At 56.7% G+C, this 23625-nt stretch overlaps 1 protein-coding gene across 6 annotated transcripts in view; it reads right to left on the reverse strand.

The window, feature by feature from the left end:
• Positions 1–573: 573 nt before the first annotated feature.
• SNPH (syntaphilin) overlaps positions 574–23625 on the reverse strand; it is a 39349-nt gene continuing 16297 nt past the window's right edge. Inside the window, exons 3-7 of one of the 6 annotated variants that reach the window (XM_070246936.1) lie at positions 16918–16981; positions 12738–13392; positions 11930–12037; positions 8309–8458; positions 574–4970 (exon numbers count right to left, since the gene is read on the reverse strand). In XM_070246936.1, coding sequence (XP_070103037.1) covers positions 3809–4970; positions 8309–8458; positions 11930–12037; positions 12738–12919 — 1602 coding nt within the window. In that variant the 5' untranslated portion in view covers positions 12920–13392; positions 16918–16981 and the 3' untranslated portion in view covers positions 574–3808. Of the gene's footprint in view, positions 4971–8308; positions 8459–11929; positions 12137–12737; positions 13393–16917; positions 16982–23625 lie in introns of all 6 variants that reach the window. The other 5 variants (XM_070246938.1, XM_070246934.1, XM_023626257.2 and 2 more) reach the window with 5 other exon arrangements.

The following is a 23625-nucleotide window of genomic DNA, read 5'->3' on the forward strand; positions in this document are numbered from 1 at the left end:
TTCCAGAGCCCTCGGTCCCATGACACGCCAGGGCTGGTTTTCATTTAAGCAGTGGTGAGACCCAGGCCTCTCTGCGCATTGCCTCTGAGAACAGCAACTTGGCTGTGCCACTGTCACGTGCTCTCTGCCAGTCCGAGTGGGGACAGCGTGGGACTCTGGAAGAGGGGCGCTGGCTCGGGAGCAGCCTCTGCTCAGCGACCGTGGCCTGCTTCTGCATCTGCAGAATGAGAATGAGAACTGCCCCAGGGTACGGCCAAGGACAGAAGGACGCACTGACAGGGCCCAGCGGGTCTGACACTTGGTGGGGGGAGGAGGGGGGGTTGGTGGTAGCAAGGAGGTGCTTCTAGGTCCTTTGCCTGAGCCCCAGGATGGAGTGACTGCCAGCTGCCCACAGCAGATGCGTGGCAGAGCTGAACCAGCACACAGCTCTCTGGTTCCCTCCACCTCGGACAAGATCTCTGCCCGCAGCTTCTTCCAACGCGCACATTCTGACTCCCAGGCTGGCGGGGACAGAGTGAGCCCCCTTCGCCCCCTGAGAAAAAAGACACAATATAAAGAAGCCAGGCCAAGGTCTTGCTGTGTTTTCATGCTTTAATTCAGAGCTGTCTGCTGCAGGTACAACTCTGCATGAACAAAAGGACAAAGGAGACGAAAGTGAAGACCCCGCCCCACCTCCCCCCTTCCTGCATCCCCTGGATTCTCCATGAAGGGGATGGCCGAATGTGTGTGCACCATGACTCGTGTGCACTGTCCCCCTGGGTCAGAGAGGGGTCATGATTCACGGGGCAGAGGCCCCTCAGTCGGCCTCAGCCCCAGAACCTGGTCATTTGTCCACTCCGCCCCAAGGTGCTGTCAGATAGCCCCATGCTATTGGCGACTGGGAAGGGTGTTCGGTAAAAAGCTAAGTTATCCCCTTGGGAGATATTTGGACTAAACTCCACTCGAGGCCAGCTCTCTGTGCAGAGTCCCAGCCCCCAACTTGGATTCCTGCCTGAGCCTGGACCAGAGGCGCAGCAGGGCCGCCTGGCCCAGGCCCTGCAACTAAGGAAAAGCTGCTTCCAGCTGCTGGGCTCCAAGGGACAAGCAGCTCCAGAAGGTGGTTCCTGGCAATGTTGTCCTTGGGTCCTGATCAGCTCCTGCTGGAGGCTGGGCAGAGGGGAGGCCCCGAAGACTTCTGTTCCAGAAGCCGAGGGCAGGAGGGAAGGTCACAGCCCAACAGGAGGGGGTGGTAAGCGGGAAGGTAAAGGGCCAAGCTTTAGAGGATGAGCTCTCAGCGGGCGCCCTGGCCCTGGCCTCGCGCAGCAGCCCCTCAGAGCCAGGGCCTGGTGCCCGAGCCCGCAGGCTGCACACCTCTGCCGCGTGGAGCCGCCCCAGCCGCGCTGCACCTTTGCATAGATGCGGATACCAAGCACGCACACAAACACACCCAGGAGCCGGGCAGGGGCCACCGGCCACCACCGTCCCGGGCTGTCCCAGGGCTGGGGCCGTGAGCTGCCTCCTCCACTGACAAGGAGAAGAGAAGCCCGTCAAAGGCCCCATCAGACTCCCCAGAAAGCAGACCCTGAACACTGGGCTGGGCCCTCTAACCCAGATGGGCAGGTCTCCAACAGGAGCAGCGGCAGAGGGCGGCAGCCAGTCCCACCCGCCTCATCCATAGGCCTCGGGTCCAGCCCCGTCTAGCCCTTTGGGACTGGCTTCTCCAGCAGCAAGGACAGAGTGGACAATGGCCCCAGCCCTGACCACATCCACCAAAACACAAGACACAACAGGAAGGCCACAGACAGCAAGACACGGACAGGAGCAGAGGGGTACGCAGCTTGGCTAAATTCCAGTGGTGAAAAATATATAGATTTTTATGTTGTCAAATATAGTCATACATTTATTTTCTCAGCAAAGCTTTGACTATTTCTAAGGAGACACTACGCAGCTCCGTGAGTACATGGCACAGGAGGCTGGGTCCGTGGCCAGTCCCGGCTTGGCTTTGGAGTGGGTTTGTCCACTGGCCCTCCATGTCGCCACCTTAGTGTTCTCTGGGGCAGCCCAGCCAGGCCCCAGGAGTCTGGGTTTGGTTCAGCTGGGGCCACAAATGCTCCACAAAGGATGGCTGGTCTGAGGCCCCGACCGAGGCGGGGGGAGCTTTGGAGGCACAAAGCGTGTGGCAGGGAGGGCTGTCGCTGATGGTGGGGCTGGCTGCCCACTCCCAGTGCATGCGGTGTCCCCCCTGGAGTGGAGGGCACAGAGAGGAAGGGTGGAGCCCACGAGTCAGGCAGCAGCTGTGGGAGTAGCGGGAGTGGGCAAGCAACCTTGGCAGAGAACCAGAGTGGCCCCTGGGCCAGAGAGGGAGTAAGACACAGGTCGTACCCAGCCCTCCACTGTGGGGCCCAACTCTGCAGAGCGGGTGACCAGGTGGACATGTGTGCCCTGTGGGGACGAGGGGTGGCTTTACTCTGTAAACTAATCATGGGGATAAAATGTCAGCAGCTTTGCTGGGGTCCCAGATGTGGTCCTGAGGAAGGAGGGGCCACAGTGGGCCTTCCCAGGCCACCAGGGCTTGGGCTGGGAGCAGGAGGCTGCAGGGCTCCCGTCCGCCCCACCCCAGCCAGGAAACACCCCAGGGCACCCCGCTTTGGCCTGGACAAACATCATGGCTTCCGTACCCCATCTTGCCATTCATCCTGTCAGAATTCCCCCCCGAGGCTGGGAGGTCTAAGCTTTAGGATCCCTCACCCTTAGAAAGCAAGCAGCCCCCTCACAGGAGACCCTGGGGTACAGAGAACCAAGCTCCAAAGTGAACGTAGTGCAAAGCAGGAGTGGGCCTGCGACCCCCAGAGCAGCTCAGGGGAAGCTCTCGGAGGCAGTCACAGCCTCTGGCTTTTCGAACCAGCTGAAGATTGTGAGTCCAGCCCTGACTCCCAGACGACAGGGCCTCATCTCAGAAGGCTGGAGGAGCCCCGCCCCCAAGCTGCCAGCCCCTGCCTGCTCCTCTTGTGCTGGCAGAGTCTCCAGAGGCGAGCTGGGGCCCAGGCCAGTGCTCTACCCCAGCACCGAGCCCGTCTGGTTTGGCTCTCACAGGAAGAATTATCAGACGCACCCAGAAACGCCAAGAGGAAAGTGGATCGTGAGGAAGGTCTGGACGAACAGACAGACACAGAAGCCACGCTGCCCTCTGCCACCTCTTGCCCGTCATTGTCTTTCCTCTAGCCCGTGGCCTTGACTGCGCTTCAGAATCCCAGAGAGGGCAGTACCTGAGGAGGCTGGAGCTCCAGCCCAGGCCCAGTGGCTCCAGACCCTGTTCAGAGTCCCAGGTGCCTATACTTTGGGCTGTAGCTGCCTCCATCTGAGGAGATGGTACCTGGCCAGAAGGCTGGGCCGAGGGCAAGGGGTGGCTTGGGAGAGAAGGCCTGGAGTGAGCAGAGAACTGGACAGGACGTGGGGCTGGGGGAGCGCTGAAGGGCAACTCAGCCCAGCCTCCCCCCCGAGACTTCCTGAGCAGGGGCTGCCCTGTGTGAAGGGCCAGGTGGACAGGGGCCGGGCTGGGGGACTCGCCAGCTTCTCTCTGCCATTTGTCCAGTCAGCTGGCCTCCCTGCCCTTGGTCTCTCTTCCCTTCTGTCCCATCAAAGTTTTGGGGTGCCTTCCCTCAACCCCTCCTCCCAGCCCCCAACACTGTTAACATCCCAAAAAAAAAACACTTCCAAACCGAAAACTAAATAAATAAGATGATGCCCCACAGGAATGTGCGAGAGGGAGGACGGCACCCCTACAATCAGTGGTCAGGCCGCCGGGGCCGCTGGCCGGGATGGGGCCCCCTCAGAGCTGGGAGCCGCCACCGGCCTCGCTCGGGCTCAGCGAGCGGCAGCTGATCCTGCGGATGGAGTGCAAGGCCACAGTGCAGCAGCCCCGCAGCAGGGAGCTGATGTTGTAAATGGGCTGGCCCTGGCGCCGCTGGGAGCGGCAGAGCCAGGCCACGGTGGGCACGGCCGGCACCACCACGGCCAGCAGATCCACGATGTAGTGGCGGCTCCAGTAGCTCTTGGGCTCCTTCTCGGCTGCGGCCGCCTCCTCCTCCTCTTCCATGGGGCATGTCACGCTCACCGACGGGTTGGGGTTGGCACCAGGCCGGTGTGGAGTCGGCCCTCGGGTGATGGGCTCCGGGGCCTCAAGCTCGTCACCCACCGTCACCACCACTGCTGAGCTGGGGTCTCTTGGCCCCGGGGGGTGGGGATCCAACTCCAGACACCTGTCCCCTGACTCAGGGACTGTCCCACAGACCTGGGCCTTGGTCACTTTCTCTAGGATGGTGTCCAGGTCAGGCTGGTACTGCACGAAGTCTGTCTGGATGGCACGCTCCTGCATGCAGCTGGCCTGCACGCCGGCCTCCATGCCACACAGCAGCTTCTCGTAGGTGTTGCTGGCGGGGAAGCGGGGGCCCAGGCTGAAGGAGTTGTGCAGCGAGGTCTCCTCAGGGCCACAGTCCACCCCAGATGACAGCAGGCTGCTGCCCTCCAGCGCGTCCGTCCGGCTCAGTGTGTCATCGGTTGCTGCGAAGCCACTGTCAGCCCCATCCTCGGTGGAGGTGCCAGGGTGGTCACCAGGGGGACGGTCACCGCAGACGGCTGGGTCACTCAGCTTGGTGTAGGTGGAGCTGCGGGTGAGGGAGCGGGCGGGGGACCCACCAGCCGACTCCCCGGCACCGTCCTCCTTGGCTATGCCGTTCTGAGCCACCTCCATGCTGTGCAGCAGCGTCTCCAGCTTCTTGTTCTGGATGTTGATGTCCACGAAGTACTTCTGCAGCCCCTTGTCCTTGTCGATCAGGTTGTTCTTGACCGTGTCGATGACCTGTTTGAGCTGCTTGATCTCCTTGCGGGCCTCCTTCAAGGCCAGCTGGGCTTCCACCCGGTGGCACTCCTCCTCGATCCAGTCCTCCTGCATGCGCGACAGCTGCGTCTTCAGGTCATCGATCTCTGTGTCCCTGTGAGCAGAGGAGACACCCACGCTCACTGCCTGGCCTGTCACCATCACCAAGGACAGGCAAGGAGGGGGCTGTCACCAAGGAGAGAGGGCCTGTGCTGCGGCCGCTCAGAGCTAAAAACAAAAGGAAGGGCTCAACGTTCCTCCCTTCTTCTGAGAGGGGGCAGGAGAGGGGGCCAAGGGTCAAGACAGGAGAGGCCTCCAGGATGGGGGGAAGAAATGGTGACAGGAGACCCCACCGCATTCCCACCCTTAGGGGCCGAAATGCACATGACCGTCCACATGGAAATCTATGACCTGAGGAAGAGACTAGTCAGTAACAGTTCTCAATTTAAAAATGCTACTGCTATAAAAACCTAATATATCTTAGCATAAAACAATAAAAACTAAAGCTAAAATCTCTGCTCTACAGAAAGGGATGTGGCCTCTTACTCCAGCTGGTTGTGGAAATTTGAAATGAAGGGCTATTTGGCCAGAGAGCCCTGGGGAGAGGGCGGTGGACCACTTTGTTTTTATGAGAGAAATTACGGCCTTCAATGTAGGGGGGAAGCTGGTAATTTTACGTCTTCCCTCCAGTGGGGGCATGAATCAGAGGAGAATGATGAAAACAGCCTGTCTCTCTTCTATCCATGCTGGACATCTCCTCTTCGTATCCACTGCAAAGAGGATGGGGTGAAAAGATGGACAGGAAAGGCACAGAGCTGCTCCTGAGAGGAGGGGTGAGCTGTGGCAGAGCAGAGAGTCGGAAGACTCATGCAGAAACACTCAGGCTTTTAAATCCCTGAGTCATAGATGCATCCAGGGGCACAGGGGAGGGAGACAAGTTAGAAAAACATGCCATCGAGTCCAGAGGTAAACCCAGGGCAAGACTGGACAAGATGGACTAAAGGCAGCGAGAGAGGAGGAAAATCACTCAAGAGAGGAAATCCTGCCCCGTGGCCCTCGTCCTGCACATTTCTTAGTAACCCAGCCCACACGCAGCCGCTCAGCCCAACCCTACGTTCTTGTAAATACAACCCACAAAAGGCACGACTGTCACTTTGGGGCTTGCAGACCTGGCAGAGTGACCAACCCAGATCAAGCACCACGTACTTTTCAGTCAGGTGGGAAATTCTGTTCAGGAGATGCCCCAGGAACCTCATGCAACAATTCGCTGAAGCGACTGGGACTGAGGGGCTGCAGTGGCCATGAAGGTCGGACATGGCATGGTCTGGAAGGGGACGGACTGCTGAACCTGATACAGCTCAGGGTTGGCAGTGGGATGGCTGCGGGGACCAGAGCTGCTCAGAGTGGCAATAAGAGACATGCCAACAGGTATGCAGGATGCCTGTTCTTCACTCCTCCTGCCTCGGGGTAGGGGCTCACTCCAGGGTAACCTCCCGTCTCTCTCCCCCTCCTCACTGATGCCAAGGAAGGAGGAGCTGGGCATGCTCAGTTCAGCTGCTCTCATGCCATCTCCTTGGAGCCAGTAGGACCCCAGGGACCTATGGCTTCCCTGCCCTGTCCAGGTCTCAGTGGGCTGCAGGACACTGCATTTGAACTGGGTCTTGAAGGATGTTTGCCAAGGCAGCAAGATGGGGGAGAGGGCGTCTCAGGAAGTGGAGACCCTTCTGTGAAGGCACAGAGTGTAGACGCATCTCTGAGGAGCAGGCAGGCTCCTTCCCTGTGGGGATGACAGGGATCAAATGCAACATCCAGAGAGTGTGCGGAGAGTGACACATAGCCAGGAAAGAACTGTGGGTGTAGCAGGCAGAGAGCGGCCAGGGGGCTGAGGTGCAAGGCGTGTCCATGACAGGGCATCCGCCCAAACCATGCAGGCAGATGGTCAGCTCTGAGCCGCCAGGGCAGCCCTCGAAAGGAAGCTGGGAGATGGGCTGTCTGCTTCCTGAGGACATTAGTGCAAATGGCCAAGCTGACCCAGGATATCACTGAGAAGACGATGGGAAATAAAAGTAGAAATCCCAGCTCTACAGACTAGGAGGCCCACAGAATGCCACTTGGAACCTCTGCACTCCAAAACCACAACAAATCCAAACTGGACTGGCCATTTGGCAGACCTCTGGTCAAGGATAATGTGGCCATGCATACTGAATGCTTCCATTTATACACAATGTCCAGAACAGACAAATCCAGAGAGACAGAAAGGTTAGTGGCTGCCAGGGACTCGGGTGGTTGGGGCATGAATGCTACTGGGAATGAGGTTTCTTTCAGGGTGATGAAAATGTTCTAGAATCAGATACTGGCGATGGTTGCTCAATTTTATGAATATAATAAAAACCATCAAATTGTATGTTATGTGGGGGCCGGCCCCGTGGCTGAGTGGTTAAGTTGGTGCGCTCCACTTCAGTGGCCCTGGGTTTCACCTGTTTGGATCCTCAGCACGGACCTAGTACTGCTCATCAGGTCATGCTGAGGCAGCGTCCCACATAGCAGAGCCAGAGGACCTACAACTAGAATATGCAACTATGTATTGGGGGGCTTTGGGGAGAAGAAGAAGAAGAAGAAAAAATTGGATGGTATGTGAGTTACATCTCAATAAAACTGTTATATATATATAAAAAGAAAAGATAGGAAGACGTGGCTGGGGTGGCCTGCCCTGACCTCCAGTGCCCTGCACAGCGCCTCGTCCAGCTCGCATTTGGCTGTGTATCTCAATTGACAGAGTCTGGGAAGGGTGGTTAAGATGAAGAAGAGATCAGACGGCAGCCCTGAAGCTTCCACCATCAAGACGAAGCTGCCAGCCTGGAGAGGCAGAGGCTGGGGGGTTAGGATTGGCCTTCAGGTCTGGAGAATGCACTCCGATGAGCCTGCGCAGGCTCCTGACAGACCCCTGGGCGGGGCAGGAGCTCAGAGAAAGATTCCTCATGATCGTACACCCGTAAGCAGATGAGAAGGAAGGCTTCTGGGGCCTGAGCTGGTGGGCCAAGAGCCCCCAGTGACTCGCTGGGAGGAAGTAAAGGAGAGCCAAAGATTGTCCCCACAGGGCAGGTAAGCCAGGAGAAACGCCCTGCGCTCCTACCCCCAGGACAAAAGGAGCCACAGGCTAAGAAGTGGCCCCAAGGGGCTGCCAGGCTAAAACGGGGAGAGCACTGCTGGGGGGCGGTCCGAAGGCCCTCACGGGGACATGCTCCCAGCCTGGCCCCAAGCAGCAATCCCGTACAGTCAAGGAGAGTTGAGGGGAAGACAGGGATGGGCTGGGGCTCAAGAAATGGGCTCCAACGGGGCTTTGCTGGGAAGGAGGCCCCAGCCACTCATTTTTCCCAGAGAGGCCCCAGGGCCCTGGTTCCTCTGATGTGGAGCTGTGATGTGTCCCAGGCTGCCCTGGGGCTGCCCGCTCACCGGTCCTGGAGCCGGTCCTGCGTGTCCTTCAGCCGGGCCTTCAGGTGCCGGATGCACACCTCCTTCTGCTGCAGGGGGGTCAGGTACTGCTCCGGGGTGGGCGGCTTGATGCCATGGTTGTCGCTGCACAGTGTGTACTTCATGGAGCGCCTGCAAGGGGAGGCTTGTCAGTGGGCAGGGAGGAAGAGCTTGGCCAGGCACAGGCCCTGTGCCTCCAGGGAGCAAGGGGACGCCAGCCTAACCATCCAGGCTCCCTGGCCACCAGCGGGCTCCAGGCCAGGCCTCCCCCACAGGGCCCGTGTGGGCAGGAGAGCACCAGCCCTTCTGGAAGGCGGGTTTTACTGTAGTTCTTCTGAGTGAGGACCACGGCGTCAGGGTAGGGGGCTCAGGGCTCCTCTAGCTGGAGGGGAAACAGATTACAGAGCATGTGCACAAGCCTGGCACCATGCCGGGCACTCTACCAACACCATCTCTGTCAATCCAGTCCCAGTGGTGCATTCCAGAGCTCAGGTGTCCAGTCTCCCAACCCAGAGGACGAGTTTGGGGGCTGGAGGCTGGGGTGGGAGAGGCCACCCTCTCCCCGTAAGTCTCCCAGGGCCCGCGTGGGGGGTCTGCATGATGACAAGGACTCTCCCTTGTGCAGGAGGAAACATCTCCCAGAGCTGAGAGCCCTCACAGCCTGGTCTGCAGGACCAGGACGGGGACAGGGAGGGCAGACGGGTGTGTGCAGGCACAGCTGTCTCCATCACACTCTGATGCCCTCCTCGCCTGTCCTCACATACACGTGGGCTTGCACTACATGCACACGCACACTTACTTGGAGTGCACATCTGAGTACATTGATTCTCGGTCCATTTGTGCCTGCATGCCCACATTCGTGTGCACACACCTGTGCCAGCGCGTACCCACCATCTTGCTGCCGTCCTCATGGGCAGTCGCAAATACTAGGACACCAGCCCATGCACGCCTTCACACAAATGCATGCAGACCCTTTCCATCTGCATGTACACATGTGCACTGGAGGGGCACACTCAAGCACATGTGTGACCGCCTGCTGGCTCTGGGCATCCACTCATTAACAGCTGTGCCCTGAGGTGGCAGCAGGTTGTACACTCACTGCTGCCCGCAGCCACATGCTCCCCAGCACCAGGCGGCACAGGCGTGCATGTAGTGAGCACACCCTGGTCCCCCCAGTGCGAGGAGGAGGAACCTCCACCCAGTAGAGGAGGGGTGGATGCCAAGGCTTTCACCCAGGGAAGGGGAGCACCCAGTTCCACCCACAGACTGTGGCCTGGCCTCCTAGACTCCCAGCTTCCTGCCTGTGGGTTGTTCTGCTCACAAAGAAACCCCTTGGGATCTGGGCTTAAAAACCTGGGCACATTCTCACACAACTTGGCAGAGGCCTTGTTGTCACCCAGCTCTGCTCCTTTAGGGGATGGGGACCCCCAGGACTAGGGAGGGGCAATGACATTTTATGGGCCTGGAAAAGACAGGCCCTGGGGAGGCCCATTTGCTGAAGCAGCCAAGTTGGAGGCAGTTTCAAAAGTGTTGTGGACGCTGTCTAACGTTTATTGAGGAGAACGTATTTGTACATGGTAAACTGTCGAAGAGAAAGTGGCGACGGAAGTGGAGAGAATGAGAAATGATTCTCTTCTACTTACTCGCCTCATGGTCCCTACATTCAAATTCAAGCTCCATGCAGGCCGGTTTTCCATGCAACGAGGGGCAGAGGAGTGGTGTGGGCTGGGAGCTAAGGGATTCCTATGAAATCTCCTTCTAAAAGAGAAGCCAGCCAGCAAGGGTGTGGACCTCAGACAGCCCAGCACTAGTCCTGCAGACAGCCGGGACCCTGCCAGGACTTCGGCAGAGGGGCGCAGGTCTGCGGCGAGTAAGAAGGGTGTTCCCCCAAGCCCAGGGGTGGAGGGGCCAGGACTGGATAAACCAGGAAGAGGAGAGGATTAGAGAGGAAGGAACGATTTTAACTTTTTCCACTAGCTTTTATGGGTGTTTTTTCCCAATATAACACTTAACATTCATACATTTTTAGTCACTAGCTCTATCTTTGTGGGGAAAATAATACGGACATATAAATAACAAGAAAACTACACTATCACTCACGTTTCTTGGCTCTTCACGCCTTGGGATGCCTGGCTATTTACTGTGAGGCCACAGCGAGGGCCTGATGCCCCCAGCAGCAGTGCCTCTCATGGGGGGCAAGAAGACCCTTGCATGGCACAGTTCTCAGCCTCAGGGTTGGGACTGCCCCCGAGGGCAGTTATGACATGCATTACAAAAATCTGCTACTAATGAAGAAGTATTAAAGTTGCCAACTGTATACTTTTCAAAGTGTCAGGGAAGGCATCAGCCTCACTCATGCCCCCCACGTTCTGGGGGGTGGGGGTTATGGCCAAGAAGCTGGGGTATGCTCCTGCATACATGTGTCACCCATCACGGTGTCATGATGGAAAATTCTGAGAGCTGCTGCCTCAGCAGGATCCAGACATCACTTCACACACACGACACGGTCTCTGTTGGAAGAGGCAAGACAAGCCATCCTGGGCGGTGCTCCGGCGAGGGGAGCTGAAGCCAGTCTCCTGGCCTTCTTGTGCCTCCTAATGATGCGGTTACGCTACGGGCCCCTGGCAGTGTACGGCAGGTGCAGAACTCGCTGAAGCCTCCGGGGTTGTTCACTCCACTTTACAGATAAGGCAATGCAGACTCAGAGACAGGAAGTGACTGCATCCCACGCCCACGTGCCCCACCTCCCCTTGTATTTCAAAAGGAAAACGGGATGGGGCGTGGCCATCACAGCTGTTCCTTCCCGGTCTTCGAGGACCCACAGCTCCCCTGTGCCTGTCTCCCCAACCCAGATCCTGCTTCTCATCTTCAGTCTCGGGCACCTTTCCTGAGAGTACCACTTAACACAGGCTGCATTCGAGACACACTGTGCTTTCTAAACCAACCCCACCTCTCCCACCCTCAGTGCCCCGCCCTGAGAAGAGCAAGATGGCAGACTCGAAAGTTGCCTTCCGACATTCATTCTTGCCTTTTTCCCAACAGAACTCCAGCTTTGTCTGCGGTGGCACTGCACCGGGGAGAACAGGAGCAGCCGGTCAGTCACGTCCCCCAGTTCCAGCCAGCAAGGGGTAGACAGAGTTCCCTGGGGAGGGTGTCCCTTCTGAGAAACACCAGCCTCTAGGGAGTGGGGAGGGCCCTGGCCTTTCTGCCTTCTTCCTTCCTGGATGCCAACCTGATGCCTGGAGGTGCAGGAGCCATCTTGTAACAATGAGGACAGAAGCTGTACACCAAGGATGGTGGAGCAGGAAGACAGGAGGCAGCGTCCCTTACACTTGCGGGAGCTGCCTGCCTCTGGCCCCTTGCTCTGAAAGCGTCACCCCTAGTGTGTCTAAGCCACTATATCAGGTCATGTGCAGCTGGGTATTATCACATCCATCTTAAAGATAGGAACTGAGGCTTGGAGAGAAGTGACCTGCTCAAGGTCGCACAGCCAGGGAGTGTGCTGGAGTCGAGACATTTAGAACACCCACCTTCTCCCCACCCCCAGGGCACCCAGGTTCCCAGCCAGCGGGGCTGGCCAGGTGGAGGGGAGGGGCTGGTTACCTGGGCGTGGGGCTGCTGTCACTGCCCTTGTAGGAGCCCGAGTTGCTGCTGCTGCTGAGAGAAGAGGTGCCATAGGCATCCCGCACGCTCACGGGCGGAGAGGTGCGCCTGGAGGCGGGAAGAAGAGGCAGGTGCTCGTTCTGGCTGGCAGGCAGCTGCGGACACTGCGCGAACACCGCCAGGCCGCTGCGGCCCAAAGGGCCCCCACTTTGGGGTCACCGCCGGGGAGAGAAGCAGAGGGGAGGGGGGACGCACAGACAGGGGTGACAGAACAGACAGTGCAAATCAAGATGGAAAACCAGAAGGAGGTTGGTCCTCCTGGCTCCCCAGGACAAGAAAGGACGCTGGGCAGGGCTGCGGGCCGAGGGCGGGGCCCCACCTGCCCTTACCAAGGGTCCTTGACTTCTAGGGTCCCCAAGCCCAGAGGGGGAGGTCCCTGCAGGGACTGAGACAGACGTGGAAAGGAAAGGGGCAGGCAGGAGGAGGGGCACACGGGGGTTGAAGTCAAGGGAGGCCGAATGAGCCTGAGCGGGAGATTGCGGGACACCCCTCCAGTAACTGTGAAGACCACACAGCAACATTGAGGATGGTGGGCATCCAACAGCTTAATTCTTCCAAGAATATTTATATCCACTGTGTCATGTGAGCCCTCAAAGAGTTCCAGGAGCAGGCGAGTATTAGCAAGCCCATTTTAAAGATGGGAAAAGGTTTGTCCAAAGACGTACGGCAAGTCGGTGGCAGAGTGGGGACAGAGACCCCCTCTCCTCCCGCCCTCTGAGGCCAAGGTTCTGAGAAGGGGTAGACTCACCTGCGGGATCCAGCAGAGGCCCGTCTACTGCCCGGCAGGGACATGGCCATGAGGCTGCGGGTCCGGGTGAGGGACGGGATGGGTGGTGTCCCCGGGGCTGAGGAGAGAGGGCGCGTTGGGGGGGCCGCGGGGAGGGCCGGACCGGGCCACGTCATCCTCTCGCTGGGGCCGCTGCCCGGCATGGCTTCTCCTCTCGCCCTTCAGCAGGACAGCCCGGGACCGAGAGAGGGTCTGGCAGGCCGGGCTCTGGCCACAGCCGCCTCCACCAACGAATTTAGCAGGCTCCCGCCACCCGACTTAAAATCACGATGGTCGGAGCCTCAGGGGTGGCCAGAACTCACTGGTCCAACCCCACGTTCTCCAGATGAGCGAATGGCCCCAGACAGAGCAAAGGCTTTGCCCGAGGTCACAGGGGCATCAGGGCGGGGCCTCCTGACCACCAGCGCAGCAATGAGTCCTCCACGCTACAAGCCAGGCACCCCCAGGGTCCCTGACACTTGGACCCCCACCCCTGTGCTGGTCAATCCTCCCTCCTCAGCAGGGGCTGCAGGCTGGAGGACTCCTGGAGCAAAACCAGGAACCCCAAATTGGTCTGGGCTAGTCTCGACGTCACCTTCCCAGAGTGCCCGTTGATGCGTGGCTCGGGGCTTCCCGTCTACAGGGGAGACAAGACAGACCGACATACCACACACGTGTAGAAAGACATATGGATACACATGAACACAAAAGGACCATGTCTCTGCCATTCCGAGCTGTGTCACACAAGTCTTAGTGAATGTGCTCAGGGGGCTGCCCACAATGCAGGACATGCAGCCAGGCCCTCCAGCACACATGCTGCCCACAGCCATGCCCACACCCATCCATGCAAATACGTGTGCTGGTTCTGACATGCACCAGGAACTCAGGGCATAGGCTCAAAGCGGATGAGGATGGGAGCAGAAGCCCTCCCCTGGGGTATCTTGGTGGGCTGGACCCAGTAGGAAGTGACCATGATTACAGAGACCCATCATCAGCCCTCTTGACAGGTGGGTAGGGGGACTCGGGCCCTCTGGCTCTTGCCCAGGAGTCCCTAGGCCCCTTTCCTGGGTGAGGCCTTGGGCTCCAAGCGCAGCCCTATGGGAGTTTAAGGAGGAGAGAGGCCCCGTGTTGGGCTGGGTGTTGGCCGTTGTGGGGAAGAGGCCCACACTGGGCATCAGCTCCTGGAGTCCAAGGCGGAGGGGCCTGGGCTCTTTGCAGCCAACATGCTAGTCCTGTGCCAGCTCCAGAGACTCCAGTCCCCTCCTGGCATGCTCAGAGCAGGGACTAAGGACAGCAGCCTGGGTGACAGGTCAGCCCAGGACACTGTGCCCTGGACCCTCCCTCATGCTGGGAGAGAAGCACTCACTGAGCCCCGCTCTGCGCCAGGCCCCCAGCCAAGCGCTTTACGTACATTACGCCATCGACTCCTCCCAACAAGCCTATGAGGAAGCGTTGCGATCGTTCCTTTTCAGATGAGGAATCCGAGAGGGAGGGGACTTGCCCAAGTCACACCCCCATGTGTGGCAGGGCCAACCCTGAACCAGGCCAACACCAGATGCTGAGGGGCTGGATCTCAAACCCTGAGTCCCCAGCCCGGGACACCACCCCTTCCCGCGTCAGGGCCTCCGGGGAGCCTGGTCATCCTGACCAGCGGCGGGGCTGCCTCCTGAGCCAAGAAAGGCGCTGCTCAGGTGGCCTGTTTCCTGGCTGTGACACAGAGTGTGGCCTGTTCCCCCAGAGGGCCCAGACACAGCCAGCATTGTCTGCCTGGAGGTGTCGGGTGCAGGAGCTGCCGACACCACTCCTGTCACTCGAGCTACTCGCCCCAGCTTGGTGACGCGTCCCACGCCCATGCCCAATTGCCGAGGCAGGGTCTCCTGGACTGCAGGGCTGGCCCCTGGAGGAGGAAGCACGGGACAGGGGCGGGGGGACAATGGTGCACCCCTACACTTGTCAGGAGAGCCACCAACGTCTCACTGCCTCCTGGGCCCAGCAGGGCCTTGACAAGGAGCAGGTGGGGTGTGGGGGGCAGGGGTGACCGTCCTTCCTCCTGTGTAGGCCAGGGCTTCAAGGATCACCTGCCACTGATGAACCCTTCTGTGGCCAGGCAACCACAACGAACACTTTTGTGAGCCTCGGCCCATTATATCAAACAGCTGTCCTCAAGGCAGGGTTTGCTGGCACATTTGGGCCTAAGGTCACAAAGCCGCAGGCCCAGCAGACCCTGGGTTCTAGCCCCAGTCAGCCTGGCTTCCACAGCCGTCTTCCCACCCCCGCTCCCTCCCTCCTGGCTTTTGGGAGGATGCAAAGAGGAGGCTGTGCCTTCAGCAGGACTTCTCAGTGGAGGCAGGGCTCAGATGGGAGGACAGGCCTCGCTTTTCCACATCAGCTTGGGCGAGTGTTGCTGAGGAGCTAGGAAAGTCCAGGTGGAGCTCTAGGGAGGGTCCTGGGAGGCAGGCAAGACGCCCGGTTGGCCAGGGAGCTGCCTATGGCCCTGGGACAATGAGGGCTTTGTCCTGGCTGTCCCAGCTCCTACCTCGTTTGGCAACTCCAGCCCCCACTCCTTTGAGCTGTCTCTTCCTTCCTCTCTAGCCCGGGGGTGAGAAGGGGACAGCATTTATACCTGGATGGAGCTGATAGTCTCCTGGGAGGCCAGAGCCAGCCATTCATCCGGGACAGAGGTGGAAGTGACATTTCCCCTGCTGGGACGAGAACTTGCAGGCTGGGGTCCCTCATGGGAGGGCAGAAGCCACCCAGGCCCTCAGCGACCTGCCTCTCCAGAATCCTGCTCAGAAGCCTCAGTGTACACCCTGTACTCTCTCCAGTCCTCCCTCCCTTCTAGGCCCCAGAGAGGAGGCAGGTTGCCATGGCGTGCCTGCTCGGCCTGGAGTTCCCCAGGCCTGGCCCCAGGTGGCCAGAAGCTGCCACTTGGAACAGAAGGTGGATAAGAAACGCTTAGCCGTGGGGGGCTGGGCTGATGGTCTCTCACCACCTGGACCCAGAGTAAACCCAGCCCCTTCTCTCCAGCCTCCCTCCATTTCCCCAACCTGCTGCACCATGGCAACCCACTGCTTCCACTCCCTCACGCGCCCAGCATCTCCTGAGGGCATTTCACAGGGGTCGAGGGGATACAGCAGGATCCAGGGAGCAGGAGATGGAAGGACGTGGAGATAGAGTCAGACAGATTTGGGCTCAAATCCCAGCTCTGTCACCCTCCAGCTGCCTGCCTCGGGCAAGTCACACCACTCCTCTGAGCCTTACCTTCCTCATCTGTAAGTGGAGCTAAGATAGAACGCATCTCATATGGTTACTGTGAGAATAACATGGGGTAATGCCTGCATGGGGCTTAGCCCAGGGCCCACCACACAGCAAACACTCACAAATGGGAGCTACCCAGTATTTTGGAAGTAGAGAATTACAACACAATGTGAGCTTCAAAGCAGAAACACCTTCAAGGCATGATGTTGGCCTCAGGCGGGTCAGGGAAAGCTTCTCCAAAAAGAAATTTACACCGGGTCTTGAAGGATGAATAGGAGTTCACCAGGCAGAGAAAGTGAGTGGGAAGGAAGGAGCAGCCTGGGCAAAAAGGCTGCTCAGTAAACCAGGGCACCTGGTGAAGGTGGAGGCATGGTGGGGGTGAGGATGCAGAAGGAGGGGGCTCCAGGCCACACAGCCACACAAGCCAGGATCTTGTCCTGTGAGCAACAGGTAGCCGTGGAAGGACCTTAAAATGGGGAGAGACACAATCAGATTTGAATTTTAGAAAGCCTCTGGGAGGGGGACTTCAAGGACTATGGCCAGGAAGGGACAAGAAGAGAGTCAGGGAGACCCGTTAGAAGGGCCTGGGTCGGGGCGACAGAAGGAGCAACGGAGAAGAGGGCCTGGAAACTCCTCAAAATTCATCAGATGCCCCCAGGGAAGTAAAAATTAGGACAAAACTCTTGATCCTAGCATTCAAGGCCCTCTCACTTGTACCCTTTCCGACCTGCTCTCAGCTGCGTGCTGACCCCCTGGGAAAGCCCTGTCAGTGGCTCCCACATCTGCACAGGCTGCCTGCCCAGCCTGCAGCACCGTCCCTGCCCGTCCTCATGCAGACATCACACGCTTTCTGTCGGGCTCAGCCCTGCAGCCCTTTCCTCCTGGGACGTCTCGGGTCACTTACTGTCTTGCCCACTTAGCATGCCATGCCCTGGGCTGATGCTCATGGAACACCACCCTCTGGGGAACTTCACAGAAAGAAACACAATCAACACACAACTGTTAGTAACACAATGGTTTAAACAGGCATGTTTGATAGACCAAGGGGTTGGATTAGACGGTCTCTAAGGTGCTTCTGGATCCAACATTCTGTGACTCTACGGCCGTTAATGAAATGATGGACTTCCAATTGACGCTTTCCTCCCTGACTCCAATTACTAGAAGTCCCGGGCTTCAGTTTTCACATCTGTAAAAGTAGGAAGCTGCATTCTTCAAAGAGACACTGTGGCATTTTACTCAATCAACAAGTTAAGGGGGGAGAAAGCCGGTTAATCTAATATTCTAGCTAAGTGAAAGTCGCTGTATGTACTGTAAACCGTCTATTTGCAAAGCATCAGCCATCAATAAAAGAAGAAAGCTAACCTAAACCCAAGGGAACAGAACAATCTGTGTCTGATGACTCAAGCCTCTGACAGCTGTGGACAGCAGAGCCTCGCAACCAAAAGAACAGAACTTGGGAGGGGTCCTCCCTCTGCCAAGGCAACGTGAGAATGCAGAACATTCTGCCCGTCAAACAGCAGAGTGCCTGATGCTGCTAGAATGCTAACGCAGAGAGAGAAGTGGGAGATGGCGGACCAGCCTGGGAGCGTGCCAGCAGCCGTACTCTGGCTCCCAGGGCATTAGCGCTGGGAGGGCGATTCCACTGGCTTCACGACAACATTGTGAAGCCGCAGCGCTTCTCCACACTGTCAGCAAACCCCAGGACCGTTCTTCCTGGACTTGGGAACGGAGGCAGCGGTGGCATTTCTCCAGCTCGCTTCCTGTGCCTGCGCAAGTTGCCTTCAGAGCTGGAACCACAGATGGGAGCCATCGGACTCCCTCTCATCCCTGTGGCAACCCCAGCACAGTCGTAGGGCAGCCCCACAGCTTAGCCAAATGATCTGAGGGCTTCCCAGAGCAACTGCGATGGCATGGAGGGCTGAGGCGGCCACTCCTCAGGAAGCCTCTGGTGGTTAGACTTGGATTCCAGAGCTTGGAGGACCTCGAGCCCAGTGGTCTTCAAACTACCCAGAGACCTTGCCTCTGGGACCTGCTGAGGGGTAGGCTCCGGCCCCCTTTCCCATTTCACCTGAAGGGCTCCTCTTGGCTCTCTTCTGCACACGGAAGGTCTGAAGTAAAACCACTTCTTATAAAGGGTTTTGCAGGTTAAAAATCTCTGTCATACACATTTTCCACAGTGAGATACTACTTCACATCCACTAGGATGGCTGTAATCGGAAAGACGGACAATTAACAAGTACAGGCGAGGACGTGGAGAAACTGGAACCCTTGTGTATTGCTGGTGGGAATGTAAAATGGTGCAGCCTCTGTGGAAAACAGTTTGGCAATTCCTCAAAAAGTTAAACAGAATTACCATATGACCTAGCAGTTCTATTTGTTGTTGTTTGTTTCTTTGAGGAAGATCAGCCCTGAGCTAACTGCTGCCAATCCTCCTCTTTTCGCTGAGGAAGACTGGCCCTGAGCTAACATCTGTGCCCATCTTCCTTTAACTTATATGTGGGACGCCTACCATAGCATGGCTTGCCAAGCGGTGCCATGTCTGCACCCAGGATCTGAACTGGTGAACCCTGGGCCGCCGAAGCGGAACGTGCAAACTTAACCACTGCGCCACTGGGCCGGCCCCTAAAAAACAATTTTAAAAAATCTATATAATATATATTGTGAATGAACAGTTGTAAAAGGACAGGCCTGGTCCAGAAAGGGGAAGGGAATTGCCTAGGATGGCTCAGCAAGTTGTGACAGAACAGGAGCTGGAACCAGCCCTTCCCCGACCTCAGGCGGCTGGGCCAGGCGCTGCCTAGTGTCGACTGAGGCTGCCCCTTCTGAAGGTTTTGCATATCCACAACCCCATCTGATCCTCAGAAATCCCCTGTGGCGGGAGGCCAGGCGGAAACTGTTCCATCAGACACATGGGAAAGCTGAAGCCGCAGAGGCTTCGAGTCACCCAAGGTCGTGGGCTGCTGCATCATAATACGACAGACCTGGGACGCATATCATTACGCTGCATAAAAGAGAAAAAATGCGCTTTCCCGGGAGACTCCAAAATACCATGGTGGAGATCAGAGTCTCCGCGTGCTTCCATAAAGGCAGGACGCCACAGAAACAGGAGGTGAGCAGAGCAAGGAAGATCGTTAAAGAAATTCTTCACATGCTCCTCCCTAACCAGCGTCAGTCTCTCTCTGTTCCTCTAGCAATCAGCCTTGTGGGCAAAGGAGAAGCCCTCACTGTGAGGACCACTGTCCTCAACTCTTCTAACAGCTGCTGCACCCCACCCAGCAACCCAGGTGCTGAGAGAGCCCACCGCGGAGAGACCCTCGGCTCCTGCGAGCCACATCACATGGTCCCTCTCTGTGACCCTGGGCCCTTGACCTCTTGGAGTCTCAGCTACCTCATGCATTCAGTGGGAACCACCCTCCTGACCCCGCCCGTCTCTTCAGGATCCCACCAAGGTAATGAACGGAGGGATTTGGAAAGTCCCTGGACAATTAGACGACTGAACTTTTCTTGCTATTACTACCACTACTTCTGGAAGGGGTCACCTCCTGTTTTACCACCTCAGATGAAGTCAGAGCAGGCCCAGGGGGCAACCCTCAAATTACTGGCACCCTCTGCCCAGCCAAGTGCCCTGGATGACTCTCCAGGGCAATGCCCAGCAGGCCTCCTCCATGGGGCAGGGGCGGCAGCGGGAACACTGGTTTCCACCCCTCCACTGTCCAGCTGCTCCAGGGCTGCCCCTGCAGTCACCCAGGAGGAGGTGTGGGGAACCGAGGGGCTGTAGTGCTGCCCCCAGCTCAGCGGCTGCCTGGCAAGTAGCTCCTGGCAGATGGAGGCCCTTCAGTGACCTTGGCTGCAGCATATGCTTCCCTGGGCTTCTGGCTGATAGAGCTGTCAGCCTCAGCCAGTCCTCTCCCACCCCCTGCTCCCGAGGTTCCCGCTCTAAAGCATCAATAAAGGGAAGATGATAGGCCTCCATCCCATCAGATCCTCCTTTTTTCAGATCTCTGCCTTGGTTCTTAGGATCCCTGATCAGTACTCTCCCCACATTTATCCCAGCTACCAACAGGGGCTAACAGACTCTCAGAATTCTAGAATGGGAAGGATCTTGGGTAGACTTTGTCACAGCCCATTATTTTACAGAAAGAAACCGAAACCCAGAGAGAGTATGTGATTTGCCTGAGGTTGCCCAGTAAGCACAGGACAGAGCCTGGGCTGCGACTTGACCCCTGACTCCAGTGATGAGGGTTCTGGGAGCAGCCCCCACCTCTCACCCCCATTTGAATCCAGGCAAAAGGTTAGCAAAATAAGAACACAGGGTAGCTTTTTGAGTAAAGAAGTCATGGCAGGACAGCCTAAGGGTAAAGCAGGAGAAGTCCCACCAACTTTAAGGCAGCTTGCAAATGACATGTAGTGAAACTGAGGCCCATGGAAGAAGGGAGTATCACAGCCTGACCACGAACACAACCACGACGGCAACAATGAGGTCCAGATTTCACTTTGAGCTTCCTGGCCACGGATGCAAAAAGAGAAGTTATGCCCAGTCTTCTTGTTCTAATGGTTAAGGGAGAGCAGGAAGCAGACTAGATCCCCAGGAGAAATAAAGATCCCCTAAAATGGACACTAAAAGACACATCATCGCATGGGATTTGCTGTAGCGGGGAGGCCTGTCCTCTGGGAACCTGCAAGGAAGGTCCTAGGATGGAGGAAAGAGGCGCCCTGGAAGCTCACCTTAGCCGCCCTGTGTGTGCTGTGCTTTGCCAATGTGAGATCAGAGGACCCGCGGAACACAAGGACCAAAGGGCTAAGTGGAGGTGGAGATGTCATCTGATCTGCCGGGGACGCCAGCCCCTTTCCATGGAGAGAGCCCCCCACCCAATCTGAGATCAGACAGCTTGTGTCTTCCCGGGAATCCCTAACAGGAAACCACAAAAACTCATGCTGTCTCTCGCGCTCTCTCTCCTGGCATTTCACGACAATCTAGTCCAACTGCCACATTTTCTAAACAGAAAACCAAAGACTTGGCCAAAAGCCACATGTGAGCTCTAGGAGCAGGGGACATGAGGCTGAAGGTGGGCCAGCTGATTCTCATCCTACCAACCACTCTGGCATACGGCTCCTGTTGGAAGCCAAGTCTCATCTACCTCCTCGAGGCTCCTGGGGGCTCAGTGCAGACATACCAGCTCTCAGCTCACCCAACCGTTCCTGTTTCAGCCCAGGAGCCATGCCCACCCCACTCAGCATCCTTCGTCTCTCCTCCCAGATCCTCTTTCTTTCTCCAGCTGCCAGCTTCCCCGCCATCCACTGCAGCTGATTCCTATCAGGCTGATTTCCAATGGCACTGCCGACGTCAAGCTGAATTCTTTGCCTTAACTAAGATCCAGGGCCTCTGACAGGGCCCAGCACGGCTCACACTTGCTGGAAGAAGGTAATTCATAAACCCTTCTCCCAAGAAGTCTTCCCTCTCTAGAGAAACTGCCCTACCCCTGAATTTAGCTAAAGTGAGGATTTAAAAAATGTTTTAAGAGAGAGATTCTGTAAACATCTAGGTCCTATTTTAAAAGCTCTCTGTCTTAGAATGAGTTTTTCCCCTTTGCTTAGAGACCAATGAACCACAGCTTTGGGTTCCAATTAGAATTCAAACTCCGCCATCTGCCATCTTTATGACAGTGGGAATGCCACTTTATTTCTCTGTGCCTCAGTATCCCTATCTGTAAAATGGGGCTAATTATAGTTGTGCATGAGTATGGTCACGATGAGAGCAATACCACACGCTAAAGACCCAGCAAGGACCCGGCAGAGGGAAAGCACACCACAAATGGTAGTAATTACTTATTCACCTGAGTATATTCTTCCCATTCATATACATTACATCTTGATCCAGTCCAAAATCTTAATCTGAAATACTATAAAAGAGTTTGTATCTCAGGGGTCACTGACTACGGAATCACTTATACCTACCTAGGTCTATTAGAAAAAAAAAAGGAAAAAAATACAAACCAATCACTGTCTACCAAACAACAAAATTTCAGGACATTTTTGCCACTTTGATCTGACAGAGCATCTTCAAATGAACATGTCCAGAATACAAACTCCTGGTCTGAATGTGACGCCTCTCGGCACCTCTCTGCTCCCTCCCTGGTCTAAGACACCATCTTTCTCCTGGATGCTGTGACAGTGTCACCCCTACAACCTCTACAGTAGCCAGAGGGATCCTTGTAGAATGTGAATCAGATCATGTTGCTCCTCCGCTCAGAACCCCTCCAATGGCTCCCACCTTGGCTTGGAAGCCAAAGCCCTTATTTTGGCTGACGTAAGGCCCTGTACCTCCTGTCCCCCTCCCTTGTCTCTCTGACCTCAACCCCCCCCCCCCATTCACTCTGCTCTAGCCACACTCCCTCCTCGCATACTCCCATTCAGGGCCTTTGCACATGCTGTGCCTTCTGCCTGGAATGTACTTTTCCCAGATCCCTGCCCAGCGTATTCTCTCTCCTTTCAGGTCTTTGCTCCAGTGTCACCTCCTCGGTGGACCTTCCTGACCACTTTATTTAAAATAAACCCCTCTGCCCCCGCACCCTCCTCTTTCTCCCCAGGCTTTATTTCCTCCACAGTCCTTAGCAACAGCTGATATAGTCATGAGTTTATTTTCTTTATTGTCTCTAGAAGCTCTGGGCAGGTAAGGATATTTGCCCATTTTGTTCTTCAGTTAGTTCCCAGCACCTGGACCGGTGCCTAATACACCATGGGCCCCGGATAAATATTTGCTGAGTGAGTCAGTGGGTCTGCACTCACCTGGGTTGATGTCACCACCCAAGTAAGCACGGGCTTCTTAGCAAGTCAAAGGGGCAAAAAAAGGCTTTGTGGTGCTATGTTTACATCATTATAGTCCTTTTACACATGGTGTCCCATGTAGGTGGGCTTGTCCCTTCGACTAGATGATGAGCCCCAAGGGTTGTATTCATCGCCGGTTCCTCAGTGTCCAGCAGGGACTGGAGAGCAAAACTCCGAATAATTGCATCTTAAGGGAAAAGATGAGAGGAGCACAGTAGCAAGCTGCCATTCAGTCAGGACCTCACCATGCACTGTGCTTGGTGCCCCACACTTATTCCTGGATGGCTCACCCTCCCATCCCCCACAGGTCAGCAGGTGTCCTCTCCATGTTACCACTGAGGACGTTCAGGCTCCAGAGACCAGTGAACTGTCACGAGGGTGCGTAACACCCACAGTGGAACCAGCATTGGTCCCAGCTGCCCCTCCAAATGACATCGCTGCACTCAGAAAACCCAGTCAGTGTGGCAACAACCTCGGCTCCTGACCACAGCCCCCAGAGAAAGATGAGACACAAAATTGCAGTGGATCCTCATTATCTATGGATTCTGTGTCCACGCAGCCACCTACTCACTAAGATTTACATGTGACCCCTAAACAACACTCCAGTTCTCTCGCGGTCACCCGCGGACAGGCGCAGAGCAGTGGAGCATTGAGTTGCCTGATGCGCACGTCCCCACTGAGGCGGGACAGGGCAACCTTCTTGTTTCACTTCCCATGCTCTAAACAAGCGTCCCTTTCGCGGTCTATTTAGCGCCATGGTTTTAACAGTTTGGTGCTTTTTGTTGGG

Source organism: Equus caballus, chromosome 22, assembly GCF_041296265.1.
Source record: "Equus caballus isolate H_3958 breed thoroughbred chromosome 22, TB-T2T, whole genome shotgun sequence".
NCBI lineage: Eukaryota > Metazoa > Chordata > Mammalia > Perissodactyla > Equidae > Equus > Equus caballus.